This window comes from Anomalospiza imberbis, chromosome 9 (genome assembly GCF_031753505.1).
Source record: "Anomalospiza imberbis isolate Cuckoo-Finch-1a 21T00152 chromosome 9, ASM3175350v1, whole genome shotgun sequence".
Classification (NCBI taxonomy): Eukaryota; Metazoa; Chordata; class Aves; order Passeriformes; family Viduidae; genus Anomalospiza; species Anomalospiza imberbis.
In genome coordinates, this window is record NC_089689.1 from 2,327,762 (window position 1) to 2,348,485 (window position 20,724).

General features: G+C 45.6%; 1 protein-coding gene across 1 annotated transcript; it reads left to right on the forward strand.

The window, feature by feature from the left end:
- The first annotated feature begins 3,403 nt into the window (after positions 1-3,403).
- Positions 3,404-11,939, forward strand: SELE (selectin E). The gene is made up of 14 exons (XM_068199311.1): positions 3,404-4,125; positions 4,388-4,458; positions 4,880-5,266; positions 5,605-5,712; positions 5,832-6,017; positions 6,645-6,830; positions 6,937-7,122; positions 8,350-8,535; positions 8,642-8,827; positions 9,220-9,405; positions 10,391-10,498; positions 10,797-10,818; positions 10,930-11,001; positions 11,361-11,939. The coding sequence occupies exons 2-13, from the start codon at positions 4,422-4,424 to the stop codon at positions 10,985-10,987; spliced, it is 1,836 nt and encodes a 611-aa protein (XP_068055412.1). The 5' UTR covers positions 3,404-4,125; positions 4,388-4,421; the 3' UTR covers positions 10,988-11,001; positions 11,361-11,939.
- The last annotated feature ends 8,785 nt before the right edge of the window (positions 11,940-20,724 follow it).

The window sequence follows — 20,724 nt, forward strand, 5'->3', positions numbered from 1 at the left end:
AAATATCTTCTAGGAGAAAGATAGAACTGGATTACTCAGAGGCACTTAAAGCTCTGTTTTTGTCTGTTGATATGTAAATGCAGATTCATTCTTGTAGATGAAGAAACAGTCTTTTAAAAAGACATGGGAAATGAAACTCTGTCTTTTTCTACGCGTACAAATGTACATCTATATACTCTGTTCACCTGGGATCTCACCATATTCTGTATTTGTCTTGGATTTGTGATTTCTTCAAGTCCAACAGAGTTTCAGATAAAGTAAAATAATTTTTCACTGCATTACATTTTCTTGAGATACTGATAGAGATACTGAAAAAAATGTTTCTCAAACCAAAACTTACATATTTCCAACAGAAAGGCAGACTCTACAAAACCCCTGTCTTAGCAATTCATGGCCTCTTTGGAAAACTTTCAATTAAAACTTTGTTGCTACAAATCAATCTACCACTACTTGTTATGCACCAAGTGGATGTGAAACTTTGTTGATCACGTGCCTCCTAAGTTCTCTAAAACACCTTTTGGGTTTTAGAAGATTGTAAAGATTTCTTTTCTCCGGCACCCTTTTTTACAGTGGGGTGGGAATAAAGCAGTTCTCTTGGACAGACAGGGTTCTTTGAAAATCTGCCCTTTGAGTAGTGATTCTATCCCTTGTGTGCTCATTTTATGGTGATTTCAGCTAAGCATTGTTTCGCTTGTTTCCTCATAAGAATGTCTCATGGGATGGTATTAAAAATCTTAATTATAACAAACCACAGTGCACTATTGTTTCTTTATTACTGACACAGCCTTGAGGCACAAGCCAGGTTGATCTGCCAGGAACAGATCAATCATATCAATGTCAGCTGTTCTTGACAGCTTAGCAGCCTCCTGCTGATTTTTCAGTGGTTTTCTTTTACATTTTTCAATGTTCTAGTGTATTTTCTAGGTGCTCACGTGGAAGGCCCAGCTTCTGATTACCTTGTTCTTCTTTTCTGAGATACAGAGAGGCAATATTTGCTTTTTGTCCACCTTTTTACACCTTTTTGCTCATATTCTCAAAGTTAATTACTGAGGGCTTGGATCTTTTATCTGTAGCTTGATTGCTTGTAATTAGCCTAAATTGTCTTCACTCCATAATGTGACCTGTTCTCTTTTCCCACACTATTGCAATGAATATTAACTTTCCTTTATATAAAATAAATGACATTTGACATGTCCTCTGTCAATTGCTGCCCTTTAAATGGCAGACCTGGCTGGATTTTATTGTTTTTATTCCTAATATGTTTATATAGCCCTTTCTTACCCGTTGTGTCTCATAGTGGCCTCTTAAGTGAACTTTCCAACTGGAAAATCAGTTGTGGCTACGTATTGGTCAGTGCACCTCTGTTTGTAAGGGTAAAGACGTGATCTGGGGAGTTCCCTATAAAAAGCTGGGCCTTCACTTGTGCAAATGAAATTCTGGAGTGTATAGGAACAAGAAGTGTTCGGCATTTCTAAAAACTTGTCTTTAGAGTCTCCTGTTTTCCTGGCAGAGAGGAATTGTATTAATTTTAAGAAACTATGTCTGTGCTCATGTAATATAAGAAGAGAGCAACAACATCATCCAGGTCTGTACAGCACAAGAAAAAAGGATCTTACATTCCCAAATCAATTGGAAAAGGAGTAAAAAAGCATGAATGTGAAATAGCTTTGAGAAGAGAATAAATAAGTAACACAGAAAGCAGCTAAGGTCATGCTGCATGGCATTTCAGCTTGATTATCTCCAGTTCCACCTAAGTAACTGTATCACAGGTATTTTTCCTGAAATATATATGTAGTTTAGCATCCAAGATGAGCTTTAGCTCATAGGAATCCCAGTCCCCCTGAAGTTTTTAAGTGCCTTTGACTTTTAATAATGAGGATTTAACCTCTATTGTGGGGTTTTGGAAATGATTTTCAGGCTTTCTTTTTTCCTGAAAATTTTGCCTTCATCTTCCAGTACATTAGGGGGAGATAAGAATAGAATCAGTGGATAGCAGAATTCCCTGGGAAAAACCCAAAAGAGCCCCATGGCAATGATGCACAAGGGAATACAGCCAACAAAAAGAAACAGTCTTTTTTTAGGTTGGAGTTTTTACAAGCATATTGCTTGTAGGCTTTGGTGTGTTGTTATTTTTTGTGGGGCTTTCTTTATCTGCTGGAGACAAGAGGTCTCAGACAGCCCCTGCAAAGGAAGACGACTGTAAACTATGAAACAAGCTCTTCCTTCCTCCGGAGATTCCATTGGCAAATGAATTCTGATGCAGTTTCCTCAGAGCTTTCTTCAGAGTTTCTGCCATGACAAGGATGAGTGCTTACCAGTAGGAAGCTCATTAAATTACTTGGAAAAGGGAATCTGCAGGAAAAGGTGTAGCATTTTCTGCCTCTTGGCGCCTGGGAGCATAAAAACTGTCCTGAAATTGTCTGTAAATTTTCTGTGCATACAGTTGTAAACAGCTGATCAATATTTTAGAAAACAAACAAACAAAACAAACAAACAAAAAAAAAAACCCCAACAACAAAAAACCCTGCCTTATTCAGACTGATTAACATTAGTTTGTTGTAGAATAATGTTGACATTAGGCCCTGCTGCAAAATGTGCTGTACAGGTGCATTAAAATACAGGCTTTTGTCTGTGTCCTTCAGGTGGTAAAGCCTCCTAACAGAGAAGGGCTGGCAAACAGGAAGAGTTTTCATTCCCAGTATGAGGCTAAATAAACAGCAGCCCTGATCTGATGCTGCCTGGAAGCCTCAGGACGTGTGGTGCTTCTAAGCAAGGCTTGCCCAGGCCAGCCGGAAGCTAACCTCAGCTTCCCAGAGTTTCTTGATTTGTGTTTCTAGCTTTGCTAGTTCACACGTGCTAGAAAGTGTTCCTCTGCCTACAGATATTCAGTGTGTGTTTTTAATCCTCACTCTCTTCAATAACTGACTTGTTTTCTAAGACTTTGTTGCAATTTCTAGTCAACTCTCCTGATTAGTTAGTAACTGAGGCTGTATTAGAATATACTCTTTATTCCGTGCTCTTTTCTGAAAAAAATTCTTTGATGGGCAGAGATCTTTGGCTACTTGACAGTTCTTTCTTTTTTTGTGAAAAAAGTGGGCAATACCCGTTGTTATGTTAGCTTGGAATCCAGAAGCCGCTGATTTTTATTCTGTAAGAACAGGCTGAGGCTCCAAAATCAGAGCTCCAACATGCACTGTATAAACTCAATCTATGCTTTACAGATGTGAAGTGGGTGCTACCCTGTGGCCTCCTACTGCTGCCAGCACTTGTTGACTCCTTCGCATGTTCAGCCTCATTAAATCCCATCCACAACGGTGAAGCTTTATGCAGCAGTATAAATGATAAATGTGCATTAATTCCTAGTGTATTGTCTTGTCCACTTGAAATATTATATGCACCTGTTCAGGTGCTGTAACTCTATTGAGATCAGGACATTGAAGAATATGGTCCAAGGCACTCTTCAAAGCAAGGTCCACGTTTCAAACTTGACTGCTACAAGTGACTGATGAACCTGTATTGTGAAGAGTTCCAGCAATCCTGGGGCTGGCCAACCTGACCACAAATGAGAACTCTGCACAGCTGAGATCCATAAGGAAGGGCTTGTCCTGCAGTTTCCATTTTTGCTCCAACTTGGTCAACCAGCTTTGAGTGTTGGTGCCTTTCCTACCGAGATATCAGAAGAACTGACGCCTCCTTACTGCAAAACATTATGCCTGGTGAAATATTGGAATCTGCTTATTCATGCATTTAATTCCATCTAATTGTCCTCCTCCTCCTCCTTGATATCCAGGAATTGTGGGTTTCTGTCAGTAAAAGTGTGTAATGTGGCACTTGGCACTCTGTCAGCACAGTGCGTCTTTCTGTGAGGGTTGATCTGGAAAGAGGAAACATCCGTCCTGACGTGTAGGAGGGCCAGATCCTGGGATTTTCCAAGAAATTTTTTTCCATACGGGATTTCCCGTCTCGTGGAGAGCAGGCTAGTTGAGGGGATAAAAGGCAGAGCATTACAGAGTCCAGACACTTGGAGCTGAACTTGATTTTCAAGGCTGAGTTCATCCACTTAGCCTCAGTCTCTGGGAAGCAGCGCAGAGGAATTCTGTCACCTGGACACTGCAGCTACAAAAGGTGAGTAGAAATGGACTCTACTATTCTGTGTCACTGCCCAACTAAAGGAGAACTGGACAGCTGGAAATCTGTGTTCATCTTCCTTAAAAGCTGCTTACATTTTAAAGTGTCTTGATATTAAAAACAGTTTTTAAATTAATAATTTGTGGAAATCCTGCTTGTTTAAAAGTACATAGCAAAAACTGCATGGTCAATAGTTTATATGGAATTTTGACAGTTCACTATTTGTTTTTTACATATGTGTTTCTTTGATTTCTCATAGCCATCTGCTTAAAAGATAGAGAAAACTCAGAAACATGATTTGCTTGCAGTTCCTACCTCTTCTTACCTATGGTAAGTGTGTATTTTTCTGTGTAGAAAACTAGTGGGATGGCAATATTAGTGTGACTGTTCTCTTTGAGCTCAGCATCAAAGAGAATTTTTGAACCTGCCCTAATTAACCTGAGGCTGTGTTCACACAGCAAATCCTCTGGATGCAGTGGCACATTTTCCCTGCTTGCCTGTCAAAGCCATAATTGTCTCCTGTAAGTCTCAAAGCTTTGTGTGATCATAGTTTCACAGGCTGAAGTCCTGTACTTGAAGCTGACTTGCCTGGTTTAAAGCTTGCCAGGTAATTGTTTATAAAAGAATTACCACTAGTTTTTATGCATTTTCAGATACTGACAAGTTTGCAGTATTTATAGAGCTTAAATGTCCTCTTCTAGAGAGGAGGGGAGAAGTCAGACACCAACTTTTGGATATCTTCTCATTCTAGGACTTACGGTGCTGCAGGGTGTGAATGGGTGGACATACCATTATTCAGACACAAACATGACCTACAGTGAAGCAGAGCAGTGGTGCAGAAAGAAGTATACTAACCTGGTTGCAATCCAGAACAAGGAGGAAATCAAGCATCTCAATGCCTTCTTACCCTTCAATCCGGGTTACTACTGGATTGGAATCAGAAAAATTAATGATGTGTGGACCTGGACTGGAACTAACAAAGAACTGACAGAAGAAGCAAGAAACTGGGCTTCAGGGGAGCCAAATGGCAAAGGGAACAATGAGGACTGTGTTGAGATCTACATCAAAAGAGGGAAGGATGATGGCAAATGGAATGATGAGAAGTGTGAGAAAAAGAAGGTCGCCTTGTGCTACACAGGTACGGCGTGATAAAGGTCACTCCAGTGTGACCCTGGGGAGCTGAGGTGGAGGCTGGGATAAGTTATTTAACTTCATCTAATATTTACCTCAGAAAAAGTGGTCTTGGAGTTGCCAGCCAGCAGAATCCTTTTACTGCGAGCTCATCTGTAAAACACGTGCATTTCAGAAATTCTGTGAAATGACTGGACAATCCTAAATACCAAACCCTCTGATTTTCTTTTGCTATACAATGGGCTTGGTTGGTGTCAGAAAGATAAACAAAGTGCTAGCCAGGTTTTCTTAGTGGCTGTTGTTGATTCTTTCATCATTTGCTTTTTTTTTTTTTTTTTTTCCCAGCTTCTTGCAACCCATCTCTCTGCAGTGGGCACGGAGAATGCATAGAGACTATCAACAACCACACCTGCCATTGCAACCCTGGCTTCTATGGGCCTGAATGCGAGTTTGGTAAGATTATTTCATCCTGCTTTTTGACCACCTCATGCTACCTAGTGTTCAGTTTGGCTTCTTGGTTTACCTGCTCAGCCAAAGGGACTGACTGTGTACCTTCTTGTGCTTCTTTGAAGTTAGGAGTTGTGATGCACTAAAGAAACCTGATCATGGGAGCCTTGGGTGCCACCATCCATTGGGTGACTTCAGCTACAACTCATCCTGCAAAGTTCAGTGTGAGGAGGGCTATGAGCTGACTGCACTGGAATCTGTCCACTGTACCTCTTCTGGGATCTGGTCTGCCCCCCTTGCAGCATGCAAAGGTGAGCTTTCTGCATTGCACATGGCCCTGTACACCTCAGTGCTGCTCTGGCAGTAGGAACAAATGGAAGTTTGGCCAATTCCTTTGTAACACATTACGTGGTGTAGGTGCTATTTTATCTCAGCACCCAGGTCTCTGTTCCTGAGGAGGTGAGATGAGTAGGATGAATGTTCTGGCATTGTTCCTTGCAGGGAAAGACTTTTCCAACTCTTAGATGGAAACAGGGAACTGAGATGACCTAGCTGTGAGACTGCTCTCAACAGGCCAGTTACTCCTGACTGCAGGAATAATTTTCTGAGGTGTTTGGCTTACAATGAGATACTTTTCTAAGCAAATGAAAGCATCAAAGGTCACCCAGCAACAGTGAAAATAGGGAAATTTTGGATTGTAAATAGTTGCTCTCATGAGCTGCAGATGAATTAAGTCTTGCCTGAAGAGCCAGTTTCCCATTTAAAAATATTTCCCCTTCTGTCTGCTTTCTGAGATGGTGGCATAGTAGAACCCTTTCTAAAGCTGCTCCTGTTTAGTGGATGTGTTGCTAAGTTTCAGAAAAAAGAAAATGCCTTTAATGGTTACTTTTAATGGCTTGTTGCAAGCTAAGCTCTGTGCTGTCTCTTGTGCCTTTCAGCTGTGACCTGTCCTGCCTTGGAAATGCCTGTCCACGGGGCTGTGAACTGCTCCCATCCCTCTGTGCAGCTCACCTGGGGAACCACCTGTGAGTTCACCTGTGAGGAAGGATTTACCCTGACAGGACCAGCTAGACTGCAGTGTGGCTCTTCTGGGGCCTGGGACAGGCAGCAGCCAACGTGTGCAGGTAATTTCCCTACCCCTGCTCACCTGAGCCCTCGGGGCTGCCAGCAGTGCCCTGGCGTGGTCCTGAAGCCCCCGTGCTGATTGCTGTCGTGCTCCTTGTGCTGCAGCTGTGAGGTGTGAGGCTGTCCCGCGGCCAGCGGAAGGCTCTGTGAGCTGTGACCACGCTCCTGCAGAGCTCACCTCGGGCTCACGCTGTGATTTCCAGTGCTCTGAGGGATATGTCCTGGAGGGCTCACCCAGCACCGAGTGCACGGCACAGGGACAGTGGTCGGAGCCAGTGCCCAGATGCAAAGGTAAGAGTTGCTGGGTTGGAAACCATCGATTAAAGTTGGAAGAATCTGAAGAGAATTTCCCAATCAAATGTAATCAAAGAGTAGCATTCATCTCCACCATGTTGGCAGCACTTTTCATAAGCAGATCTCAAGGTGGGGGTCATTCAGCCTCGTGTATTAGTGAGGAAACAGCAGTGCAGGATGACAAACAACATTCTGGGGCAATGCCCCCATCACACACAATAACACACTTTAACAGTGGAGTGCTCTGGCAGGGATTCCTTATTCCCTAAACCCCAAATGGGAGCAAGTGTCAGTTCATGCAGTCCAGGGTGGAGAACAATGTGGAGCCATTCCCAGGATGACTTGTATGCTTTGGGTGCATATCGAAGGGTTCTGGCTGCACTGTGCAACCTGCTGAAATCACTGGTTCTGCGCTGCTAGGTCTGAAGGGAGGTATGATGGCTGTGTAAGGGACAGCTCCAGGCAGGGCATGTCTTCTTGCCAGCTCCTAGAAGAGTTCTTGGAACCCACCCCCGGTTGGGGTGAGCCCGGGAAGGTGGAAAAGTCTCTCCTCCAACCCGTGTCTCCAAAGAAAGACTCAGTAGTCTTCTGTTGTCTGGTCTCAAGGTAGTTTATTGTGTGTTATCTGAAAGATTTCTCCCTGAGCTGCTGCGGTCCGTTCAGCAGTCAGGCAAGGGCACACTGCCCTCCCAGGGGGCTGGTGCCCTCTTTTATATCATCCATTACGTGTTAAATGTTTACAGTTTTTCCCCAATGCCCATCACCTGTATTGAACAGTGACTTTCTACTCTAAACCAATCTGTGAGTGCCAACATCACCAAGAACATGGAGGTTAGGAAGGAGAAGGAAAGAGGACAGGACACGCCCAAGTCCCTCCATCTTAGAACTTCTGACCCCCATGTACAAAACTCAGACCCCTCTGTACAAGGCCTAAAACCCCCCTGTACAGCACTCAAAAACTCTTCCTCTCACTTTGTGACTACTTCTACTATAATATCTAAACTTTTGTGATTTCTTGTTCTTCCTGCAAGGTTGGTAAATTGTTCCATGGATCAGGTTCAAAGCCACAGGGGTCTGTGGCTGCATTCCAGGGTCTCAAATGCTTCTGACCTGGGCCTGGAACATCCAAGAGTGTCCAAGGGACATTCTGGGTTCCGACAAAGAGTGTTTGTTTATCCTGACCTGCTCCAAGCTAAGCTCTGTGCTGTCTCTTGTGCCTTTCAGCTGTGACCTGTCCTGCCTTGGAAATGCCTGTCCACGGGGCTGTGAACTGCTCCCGTCCCTCTGTGCAGCTCACCTGGGGAACCACCTGTGAGTTCACCTGTGAGGAAGGATTTACCCTGACAGGACCAGCTAGACTGCAGTGTGGCTCTTCTGGGGCCTGGGACAGGCAGCAGCCAATGTGTGCAGGTAATTTCCCTACCCCTGCTCACCTGAGCCCTCGGGGCTGCCAGCAGTGCCCTGGCGTGGTCCTGAAGCCCCCGTGCTGATTGCTGTCGTGCTCCTTGTGCTGCAGCTGTGAGGTGTGAGGCTGTCCCGCGGCCAGCGGAAGGCTCTGTGAGCTGTGACCACGCTCCTGCAGAGCTCACCTCAGGCTCACGCTGTGATTTCCAGTGCTCTGAGGGATATGTCCTGGAGGGCTCACCCAGCACCGAGTGCACGGCACAGGGACAGTGGTCGGAGCCAGTGCCCAGATGCAAAGGTAAGACTGCTGCAAATTGCAGTTTTCTGGTCACTGAGGAACACACAGAAATCCATATTCCTATAGGCCCCTGGCTCCAAACTAAACTCTGTGCTCCCATTTTTCCAGCTGTGCCTTGGAATGCCTGGCCATGGCTCTGGGCAGCTCCCATCCCAAAGTCAAATGAATTTGAAAATAAATTGTACATCTACTAGAGAAAAAAATGGTGCCAAAGACAGGAAAGTCCTTAGTTGATCCAGTTGTGTTCTTTTGCAAAAAAAATTATATGGAAGCAAAACATGGGAAATTATATAGAAATTTCACTATTTGTTTGCTTGGAACTTCTTGATTTTTTTTTTTCTTGCATACTTCACTGCTCAACAGCAGGAATAACCATATCTTTTGTGTTTCAGTCATACAGTGTGAACCACTGAGCTCTCCTGAGAAAGGCTCCATGGATTGCTCCCACGGGGCTGGGATGTTCACCTACAACACCTCCTGCCACTTCAGCTGCCTTGAAGGATGGAGTCTCAATGGCTCTCGTGTTCTTGAGTGCAGCCATTCAGGAAACTGGAGTGCCAGCCTGCCCACATGTGAAGGTATTTTGCCTGTGAGCAGCCACAGAGGTGGCGCTGTATTTTTAGTCAGATGAGGCGTGGAAGGGTGGTAGTGATGGTAATAGCAACCAGTGAGCTAGAACATGTAGTGAAGTCCATGAATTCAAAAGCCAAACAAAATCACTCATTATGCTTGAAAATAGAAGAGGGGGGAAATCCTAAGAAATTTTAGTGGGAAATATTGATTTCTTACATATTAAAAAGCCCCAAACCTGCAATCAGATTTCAGTTCTTTCTGTTTAGTTTTTAAACAAAATATTTCTCACAATGAGCTTGTGAATAGAGACAAAAGCTCTTCTAGAGAAACAGAACCTTGTAGGGAAATCTGCACTCATAAGACTGTTTCTCAGTGGAAAATTTTATAGGTTTTTTGATTTGGTGTGATAGTTTCTTGGATGAACTCCTCAGCCAAAAGACCTCACAGAGCTTTTCTCTCAGAGGCTGTAATTTCAAAAGACAGAAACCTCAGCCTTGCCTTCTCATTCAAGGCAGTAAGAGCTCTATTTTCAGCTGGAGCACTCCTGGCCTGCCTGGAATGCTTTTGCTTGAGGTCCTAAAAGCTCAATTCCACTTTCGTTTGCTTGAACAGAATTTGGATCCTTGAATGATTTCATTGATCTCAGCAGGATTGCTCAAAGAGGAAGGTAGCACACAGGGAGTTCAAATATGCACTGCAAGGTGAAAAATAAGAGGAGCACAAATTGCTATGCAAGGCTGGAGGTTACAGACAGACCCTGGTGTAGGCAGCTCCTTGCCTTGCCATTACTTTGGCAATGGTTGGGGTAATTTTTAGTATTCAGCTTTTTACCTTGTGTACAGGAACTGTCTTGTTTCATCAAGAGAAAACTTAAGTGTTACAAGCTGCACTTCTGGTTCCTCTTGAAGAGCACGAGGAAAGGGAAGGGAGAGAGGGCTTCAAAGACCACCCGTGCCCCTTGATCCCACTGAAATCTTTTCATCCTTTCAGCCTCTGACCAAGCCAGTTACATCTCTGTGGGCATAGCAGCCACTTCTGCCTCTCTGCTGTCCACAGCATCATTCCTCCTTTGGCTAGCAAGGCGCTTCCGGAGAAAAGGTGAGCACATGCTCTGGCTCCACTGCTTTATTTATCTTCCTGAAAAATTTTGAGTGGAGGAAACAAAAAAAAAAAACCCAAAACCCCCAAAGCCATATACCTTGCTTTTTGAAAAAGTGGTAATTCCCAAACTTAGATAAATTCCAAAATTATTTTTAAGAACCCTCCATGTATGCCATAACTGGCTTTTGGATGAACATCTGAAAAAGGGAAAGAATAGTAAAACCCAAATATTTAGACAACAAGAATTAGGGCTTTTGTCTTGAAATACTAATACCTTTTATTATTCTTCTTGCAGCAAAGAAGTTTATTCCTTTCAGGTAAGTCGTGTCTCAAAAAACAACATGAAAAAACCACTGCCATCACTTTGCTAAAATCCATTTGATAAAAACCTGGTGTCACTAAAGTACTTTTCACTTTTTGTTTCATAGGAACTGGCAGGAAACAGCCAGTGAAGGTAGTTTCCAAAGTGCTGGCGAGAATGTCTAACTCAGGTGTTTCAGGTAAGCACATGTGATGGCTTCACTCACAAATTCTCTTCCTTTTAATCACACAAGCAATCAATCAGAGCTGCTAATTGCTGTACAGTTGCTGACACAGCAATATGTGCTTTGGGACACCTAATATGCATCTTGGCATTGCATGGAAGTTCCTAACAAGACTGATGGATTTATTGCTGTAGAAATGGTTGTTCAGCTCCTGAAGGATGATTGTGCTTAGCATTCTGTCCAGCTGCAAATGGTATTAGGAACACTTTTGTGCAGTTCTGCTACCTGCTGCATACAAAATTCCTCTGAGATGAGAGCAAGTACAAATCTCTGCCAGATTTCTGATTTATGGAGGAATTTTGTTCTCTCCACAGGAATTGCTGCCACCTTCACTTACGTCTCAGATTTCTGGAGAATGAGACTGCCTGCAAATCAGCAGCTGTCCAGATGTTTTTACCTTTTGCTGACAAGATGATTGACCTTGTGTATGATTCAGAAATCTTGAACTCAAGCTGTCTGGTATTTCCATCGAAGACAAAGAGAAAACTCTGGCCTTGTGACCAAATCCTGCCTACATTCAGCCATGTAGTTATCCTAAACTGGGAGCTTGCCATCTCCTGTCCAGGTGCTGAGTAAACAGTGCACTGCTGCCTAAAGAGGAGGCTGGTTCCTCCTCTGCTCCACTCAAAGGTACCGAGGTGAGGTGAAGACATGCTTTATTTCACATCACTTACTACACTGCTGGAAGTGTCTCCTCTGCCGTCACAGGGATTATGCTTGCAGAAACAGAAGAATCAGGATGAAAAAATATTCACTGAACAGCTTGGAAACTATTGATCTGGTTTGTGGAAGTCAGTTTATTTTAAGATGTCCCAGTCAATAGATATGCCTTCAGTGATATGGGCAATTATTTGGATTTCTGCTGCATATCCCAGAAAACTTAAATACCATTTTTTTAAACTATAACAGCACTAGGAACCATGGTGCTTACACAGGGTACTCTGGTTTCTGAACACAGCAGGTAGATCTGAAATTATCTCATCCCTGTGGGATTCTGTACTGTAATATGTGTATATACATATGTATTTATTTGAGCAGCTTTTACTGTGGATATTTCTGTGCTCTTAACTGTACATGTATTGTAAAATATTTGTTCTTGAGTAGGTCTCTGGCTGTTGATCAATTGATCAGAATTTATTTGAAAATAAGTTGGAAGTGTTTGTAAGGATTGCATGCCTGCATAATGTTTACGAATGAAATGGAAGACTAAGATTTGTATGTTTATGTATTGAAAATATGATTTTTTGAGCTGTTAAAGGTCTTCAAATGAGACTCTTAATTTATGTCTAAGTTATGATTATAAATTAAAAATCTCTCATTTAACCTGATACGTATTGTCCTCTTTGTAACATTTTTTAATAAAGTGTTTTCAATTTAACACTCCCTATTTCTAAATGTGAATAATTTAAATTATTTGGGTCAGCCCTGTGACTTGTGGCATCAACAGAAGAATGTGAGGGTAGGAAGAATACTGGCCAAAACCAAGGCTGTCCATTACTGGAGAATCACAGCGTTGGGAGAGGTCTTTAAGATCATCAAGTCTGACCCGTGCCCTAACACCACCTCAATTAAACCATGGCACTGAGTGCCACAACCAATCCTTTCTTAAAAACATCCAGGGATGGTGACTCTACCACATCCCAAGGCAGGCGATTCCAGTACTTTATCACTCTTCCAATAAAAACCTTTTTCCTAAGATCCAACCTAAATTTCCCTTGGAGTTTCCCGTATTTCCACAGCAGCCAGCAGATGGGGCTGAGTGCCTGGGACTGGCACAGCCAGCGCCGATCCCAAACCAGCATCCCCGGGGGTGAAAGGGAGGAGGAAGGAGCAGTGGTGTGCCCCAGGCGCCTGGGCCAGCAGCGAGCCCCGGCAGGCATGGGCAGGAGGGAGAGAAGAGCGGGAAGAGAAGCAAAAGGGGGATCTTGGTGCATAAGTAACAGCACAAACCCCTGAGCCCATGCAGGTTTTTGAAGCCCGTTCTGCTGGGAAGTTGAAAGAGTTAGCAGAGGTCTAGAGCTGAAAGCCCAGCTCTGACTGCTGCCTAGGGACCTCCATCCCACCCTGGCCTGGGTGCAGCCAAATGCTCTGCCACGGCTGCTGCTGGGGAGGTACCAGTGGTGGGCAGACACTGCTGGGGTCACCTTTGCCAGCCCCTGAGATAACCAGGTGTTATGGCTTTGTATGGAAGACATTTAAAGAAGTGATATAAAACTTTTAGCTACTAGACAAATAGACATGTTTCTGTGAAAAACACATGTAAAAGACAAAATAAACTCGAGAATTTTTAATTTTTTTTCCCTGACTTAGGAACAAGTAATAAGGCCTGTTTCAGCTGGGCTGGGCCAGACAAGTTCTGTTGTGGGGCTGGACCTTTCTCTAGGGAGCTCATTGAGCCTTGTTCTAGTTGGGTTTTATTCCAATTCTTATTACTCTTTCTTTTAATTATTATTAATAAATTTTTCTTTATACCCTTTTAAAGTTTTAAACCTACTTTACCTTTCTCCTAATCCTATCTCACAACAAAAAAAATAAGAACATTAATAATTAGCCAACCGATTAAAGAGCTGAGAGTGGCTGTCAGCACTTCCACTGCCTCGCCAAGGTGGGGCCCAGCCCTGTGAGCAGATGCAGAGCAGTAATCCTCAGGTTCCCTGAGGGACGCAGAGATTAGCCCGGAACGCCCTGCTCTGAATCCCTGCAGGAGCTGTTTTGAGAGCTAAAGCACCGCACGGATCCCCTGGCCTGCCCTTGCTGTTGTCCTCTACGTGCATGGCCATCCTCTGGACAGAGCTGCTTATCCAGCATGGATCCCACCCTGCTGCCCAGGGCAGTTCAGCTTCTCCTTTCCTGACCAGAGCTGGTGCTTCTAGCAGTTTTCCCTGGGATCTTACAGGGGCTTTATTGCCAGAAAAGGGACTATAAAATTATCCCTCTTCTTTCTCCAAGCCTTACGACTTCTAGAAGCAGTGCTCTTCTAGTGAGATCACATTTGGGAGGGATTCATCCTCTACTTCTCCCATATATCCCCTATGTCACACAAAGACTCTCTGAAGGGGATCTCCTTCCTTGCGGTGACTCTCAAGTTACATCTATCCTCATAACTAATGTTGGTCCAGCACACAGGCAAAAACCCCGCCTGTGCTCACCCAGGTTGCTTGATTCTTTATCCCCTCCTGGCACCGTTTTTCCTGCCTCAGGATATGATGTCCCAGTTACGATGGCATGGTGCATCCAGGCCTTGAGGAGCTTCAGGAAGTCATTTTATTCGCAGTGGATGTGTCTCTGCCGGTGCCTGGGAACACAGCTCTTGTTTGTATCTGTGTCGTGCCAGTGCTGGCAACAATGGCCATGGGAATGCAGGCTGCCAGGCAGGCCTTTAGTCATCCATTGTGTCACTGCTCCCTGTGCAGTGCTGAGCGGCCACTGATGGGCCACAGGACCTTTGCTGGAGGGACTTTCCTTATTTCCTGTTGTTCTGCTTCCCTTAAATTCCTCATCTCTCCCCAGGGCCCGTGGCATTGTTCAGAGTGGGCTCCGTGTTCCGCCTGGCATCGTTTTGGTGTCTCCTTGTGCTGTGACCTATGGAAGCTGTGAAGGTGACATTAACTGGGAGGCACTCGTGTCCTTTCACGGCTTTGTGTGTCTGCTGCTTGGCAAGGGGATGGAGTTTGTGCCGTAACTTAACACATTCCCGATGAACCCAGCTACCCGGGGTGGCTTCAGCTTTTTCACGTCTGCAGGCTGACAGACTGGGGGAGTTAGAAACAAAATTCCGCTGAAAGTCTCAGACAGGCAGTGTTTGGTTTGGGGTGAGTGTTTCTGTGGGGCGTGGTGACACGGACAGTGTAAGACACAGACTGGGTTTGTGCCTTCTGTTTTCGTTAAGCCACCAGCCACCAAACAAGCAGTCATTTTCCTGGGCCTGGCTGAAGCTGCCTTCCAAAACTCCAGTTTTTAAGGACTGGGCTGGACCCAGCATTTGGCCAGTATTTCTCTTGTGAAGATAAGCCACTGCTCCAAGCTCTGGAGGCTGCACATCCCTGCAGCTCCTCGCGTGCTGTGCTGAGGCCTGGCAGAAGGACTCTGGAGCAGCAGCTCCCGCAGGACTTGGTGTCGTGATCCAATCGCCATAACCTGCTCTGGGAGCTGTCAGAGGATATTAGGGCCAGGAGGCCAGGCTGCAAACACAGTGTCTGTGCAATGCAACATTCTTGGGCCTCTGTGACTCTGGTTTCTGTCCTGAGTCTTGCTGCTGTTTGGATTCCTCTGGTTCTTGCAGGGGGCTGGCTCTCCTCCCTGCTCTTGTGTGGCTGGTGGTGGGTGTTTGGTGAGGGGTCTTCAGCCCACACAGACCTAGAGGAGCAAATGGTTGTGATGAGCTCTTAGTCAGGGACAGAGAAGCTCACAAGTTTGCTGCTCCCTGGGAGCCATAAGTTGTATCAAATGAGAAATACAGCCCGGGCTTGCCCAGCCACAGGCAGGACAGGTTCCTGTTGGTACTGGGCAACAGGAACTTGGTGGAAGGCAGGAAAGCAGCTACCAGAGCCCAGCCTGTCACAGCATTTGCACAGTTGTCCTGTGGAGCTCCCTAGCCTGCTTTATGGCCACTCTCCTGCACACCTGTAGGAAGAAACAATCAAAATTGCAGGTTAGATTTGACCAGTGGAGTCAAAACCTGCTGGATGGTTTTTGCTACTCACCTGGCACTATTAAACCTCACTTAGAAGGGACACAGACTTGGCCAGTACAGTTCAGCTGTGGCTCCACAGAAAGAAACCTGCAGCCCAGAAAGTGTTTCTACAGCTGATGATGGCCAGTGCTTTTTCCAGCTCAGGGAAGCTGCTGCCAAGAACAGGACAGCATGCAAAAAGCACAAATGCCTCCTAAGCAAGGCAGCAGATGCCCCTGGGCAGCTGCCAGCAGGTTTTCTACCTGCCTTCCTACTTCAGGGAAGGACATTCCCTGAAAAGCCCAACAGTTGCTTTGACTTTCAGCCTGGGCCAGGTGGGACCTTCATCGTCTTCTCGCCTCGCCAGCTGCCATGAAAGCAGCGATGGCAGGTGTGAAATTGCAGGTGACTTGCTTGCTTCTGGCACTCCAGTGCTGTCATTTTTGGCTTTTGACAGCCTCTGAGTGGGCAGGATGAGGGAATCACACTGAATTCATGCCTTCTGGAGCAGGCCTTGGGCCATGGAGCACTCGGGTGGAAGGGAAGGGGTTAAAGGGGAGATAGGAAAAACTTTGTTCAGGGCTTATTCCATAGCATGATTTCTGGGAAAGGAGGGGCTGCAATCAGGCAGGATGTATTCACTTCAGGGTCTTGGGAAATCAAGCTCAGGCTGGCCCAAACCAAGGTGAAAATGCAGCAGGAAAAAAAGCAGTGTCCCTGCTTTACCTCATCTCGTGTCAGTGCACACAGTCCAGATAACACGAAAATCAGACATGGTGGAATGCTGTCATTGCACGAACAACCAAGATATCCCGTGGAGAAATGGTACAGTTGGAGCAGAAGGGCAGTGGGGGATTGTCCTGCAAAGTCCTGAAGAGAGAAAGGGCCCTCTCCAGTCCTCTCTGCGTTTCTGCTGAAGGCAGCAGAGGAAAGCTCTGCAGGTAAGGTAGGAACTGCTGGGTCACTGTCAGAGCATGGAGAAGATCTCTGTTACTTCACAGCAGATCACTTTTGATCAGTGCAATCCCTGGAAACAACCAGACGCAGCAGAGTTCTTCTATTTTGTCTTCTAATCCTACAACTGAGATCAAAATCTGCATTTTTAAAACTTACCAGGCATACTGCAACTGAAACTGCTTGCAAGTGTTGGGCTTCGCTGAAAAGAAATCAGAGATCCTCATTTTCTCCAGACTGCTATTTGTCCAGTTTGGCTGCATTAAATTCAGAAGTGGTTCCTTTAGTCGCTGACAAAAGTGCTTCAAATGCTGCCAGACAAAGCTACTAACACACACACTCACAACGATCAAAGCTTTTGTTTTGTCACTTTTGTTTCCTGTTTGTTTGCATGCACACGGCACATTTTGGTTCTCAGCCCATTAATGGTGAATGAACTCTCACAACATCCTTCCCTGCCTCCTAAGTGGGAGAAAGTCTTGCAGGTCAGGCTTTTTGTGGTAGAAATGGGTGATGGAGACTCCATGGACTTTAAAAGCACTTTATTCATGTTCCTGCATGAGCAGGGGAAATGGTGATGCTTGCAAACAGCAGGTACTCTACTTCCATGAAGCTCTAGAATGTGATTCTGCCTTAGGGAAATGCATTGTGCAAGGATGAATCATTTGGAGGAGTTTTAGGAACATGGGCTCCCCCAGATTTTTCAATGAGCAAAATTAACTCTGAAGAGCAGATTTCTCCTTGAGCTTAGACCTGAGGAAAGAATTTGCCAGAGGATCCTAGAAAATAGGATTTGAAGAGCCCAGAGAAGCTGTCTGCTACAAACCCCAGTCTCAGGCTGGGTTGTTCTGCAGGTGGAAGCTGGTGCTGTGCACCCTGTGCAATGAGCAGCGGCTCTCTGACAGGAACCTGGGTGGCTCCCGTTGCAGTGGCACCCCATGTCTGAAAGGATGTTCCAAGCCACACCAGGGGTTTGGGTGACTAAACCACATCCCAAAGTGCCACATCTACATGTTTTGTAAATCCCTCCAGGGATGGTGACAGAATGATGCAGAAGTCCTTAGAGGAGAGCCCTGGGACCTTCCGAGGAAGAGCAGAGGACCGGTACCAGGGGAATGACATGTCCTGTTGTCACCCCCCTGCCTTCTCTTTCTGCTGCTTGATGGGAGGCCAAACAGGCCTTTGCTGTGATCTGGGACAGCCATCCTTCTGTTCCCATGTCTCCAGTGGGAAAACCTAAGCCTTCTGGGTGTTTGGATGCTGTGGGAACAGGTGCAATAGGGGACCTAAAAAACAACAGATCAGAAAACATATGGGCCTGCCCCAGCCCTTAATTAACCTAATTGCTGTAGCTTCCACCAAGGTCTGCATGTTTTCCTAGCATGGTTTCCGGTGCAGGCAAGCCCCGTTCCCCGTGACAGAGAGCAGACACAGAAATGCCCTCAGCAGCCCCTTCCATCCCACCACCTCCCTAAAACCCAGCTGGTGAGCCCAGGGTGCACGTTCTCCACAGCCCACCGCTCCCATGAGGTGCTGTGGGCTTCTCTGGAGAGAGACTGGGGGCAAGGAATGGGTTTGGGAAGCTCCCGAGGGTTATCAGAGCCCGGAGCTGGGGCTGCTCTGCCTGCCCTGGGGCAGAGGAGCCTGACTCGGGCTGCAGGTGCTCGGCTGATGAATGTATTGAGCCGTCTCCCCTGCATCTTCCATGGCACGGTGAAACCACTGGGGATTTAGAGAAAGGAACTGGTGCAAAAAGCACACAAAATGCTCCTTGGTTCAAGAGCACAGCTGGGCTGTAGCGCTTTCTTCAGGACTTCAGAGCTAGAGAAAGGGAAGGCAAGAATCTTTACTAACCTCTTTTGTTGCCCAGACAACAGCAAGGTTTTTCTCACTTCAGAGTCACTCTTCCTCACTGAAAGTATTTGGAGAACAAAGTCATTGCCAGTTTGGTTAAACATTTGTCTTTCCGTGGCACTGAGTTTTAAATAAAGCTGTTGTCCTAAAAATCCTACAGATAACCAAGTTTCCTGAGGTTCAAAGATATCCTCTAACAACAATCCTTGTGCTGTGCTGCAAACTGAAATGTGAAATTGGCTGTCCAGATGTCTGGCAGCGAGCAGCCCAGCCAGCCAGACGGCTCTTTGCAAGGGAGCAGCTATTCCCACTGATGTGCTTCACTCCAGCAGAGCCTCAATCCTCGCTGAAACTCAGGGGCTGGAGATGAGAAAGGAGCACAGCAGAAGGAGCTGCCTTGAGAGGTGCAGAGAGAGAGAGGAGAGTGAGTGCAGTGTCTGATGCACGCACATCTTGTCTGGCCAGCCAAGCCAAATGTTTATCACCTTTGGATTCACCGTGCTGCCCAAAAAAGCAAATCAGACGTGTAGTAGTGTTGGCAATCTCTGTAGGAACCTCCTGCCTGCCAGATTCTCTCTCCCCGCCCTCCCAGCAGGTGCCAGCTGGGTTTTTGCTCTCTTTCATCCTATGATTGTGTTTCATCAAAGCAAGTCCAGTCAGGGGACGCAGAGCCTAAGGGCTTACTAAAATTAGACCTGATCTTTGGTCCTGTTTGCAAGTCGTTTCTAGGCACTGCGATGCCTGACACACAAACTGGCCCAAATCAGGGTTTGCAAGTCCTAAGTGCAGCTATGTTTGTGTCACTGTTTGCAAAGCCCTTTGGAGCAGCCGTGTGCCTGCTAGGACAGAGCAGCAGCACGCAGGCTCGGATCAGAGAGCCCCTGTGAAACAGATCTCAGCAGACAAGCAGCCTCCACCTTCCCCCGACACAGGGGAACACAGGAGAAGCACAGGGGATGCAATTTGGACACAATCACACCAGGCTCACACAGTCCCCACGACTCAGTGCTGGTGTCACACGTGCCCACTGCGGAGATCTCTGGGAACAACCAATGAACGAGATGTTAAGTCCCAATTAAGTTAATGGGGCTTTAACAAATCTTTCAAGTTGAATGTAGTGGTTTGTGTTTTAGTGGATCTGGATCTTGCTAAAGCTTCCCTTCCCCCCTCATCCCACAGAGCTACTTAAATAACAGTGGTTACTAAAGAGGAATCATGAACAGCAGTTTAAAACCCAAAGTGCAGCCGGAAGAGGTGTCTGGAATACCTGTACAAAATACCTTCAAAGAGGTGATGAATAAGCAACAGAGGCAAGGAGGGAGAGTAAAAAGTGTGGTTTGTGCCTGTTTTTACACGGAGCTCAGAGTGGTTTCTGAATGAAGAGGGCATGTGGATGTTGGGTCTCTGGTTTGGCTGATTGCCAATCATGCCATGGAAATCAATGCCCAGTTGGTAGCTGACAGGGATGGACAGGACAGGGATGGAACACTCTTTTAAGGATGTACTTGATAGAGCTGAAGGGATTCAAGTTCAAAATAAATAAAAAGAAGTGATTCTCCATTCTTTATTCACTTGTCCTGGAGCCTGAAGTCCCAGAAGCTCCCTCTGAGTTCCGGAGAGAGGCAGGGGAGATTCTGCTGTCAGCCCTGAAACAGGCTGCTCCTAGACTGTTAGAAGCTTTCTAGGCCAAACCCAACCCCTTCAATTTCACCTGAAAACAAATGGACAATCAGATCAGCTGAACACCCTTCCAGGAAGCTTTGCAAGGCAGGTTTTTGTTAGACTCTGACTACAAAGGTCTACAACCTCTCATTTGATGAACAGACAACAGCATTTTTTTCCCCTTCTAACAAGGTTTCCTTAGAAATAGATCCACTGCTGAATCCCGAGTCTGCCCGGCATATTCTCGGGGACATCTGGTGTAAATTCTTCATTATTAGATTACATTAGTTGCAGCAATAATCATTCACATGGGATTATTACATCCAAGCTTGTCTCATTGCCTTTATCCTTTCACACATTGTCTTTCCTGGTTTCCCTTCAAAGGGCTGTTGTGAGTCTGTGTCGGAGCAAGAAATTAACTTGTTAGTAATTTATGCATCATTTCCTCCAGCCACATGTATTTAGGGCAAGATCAATAAAATAAAATAAGGAAGCGGGTGGGTATTGTCAGCATGGGGCTGAAATAATTCCTTTGG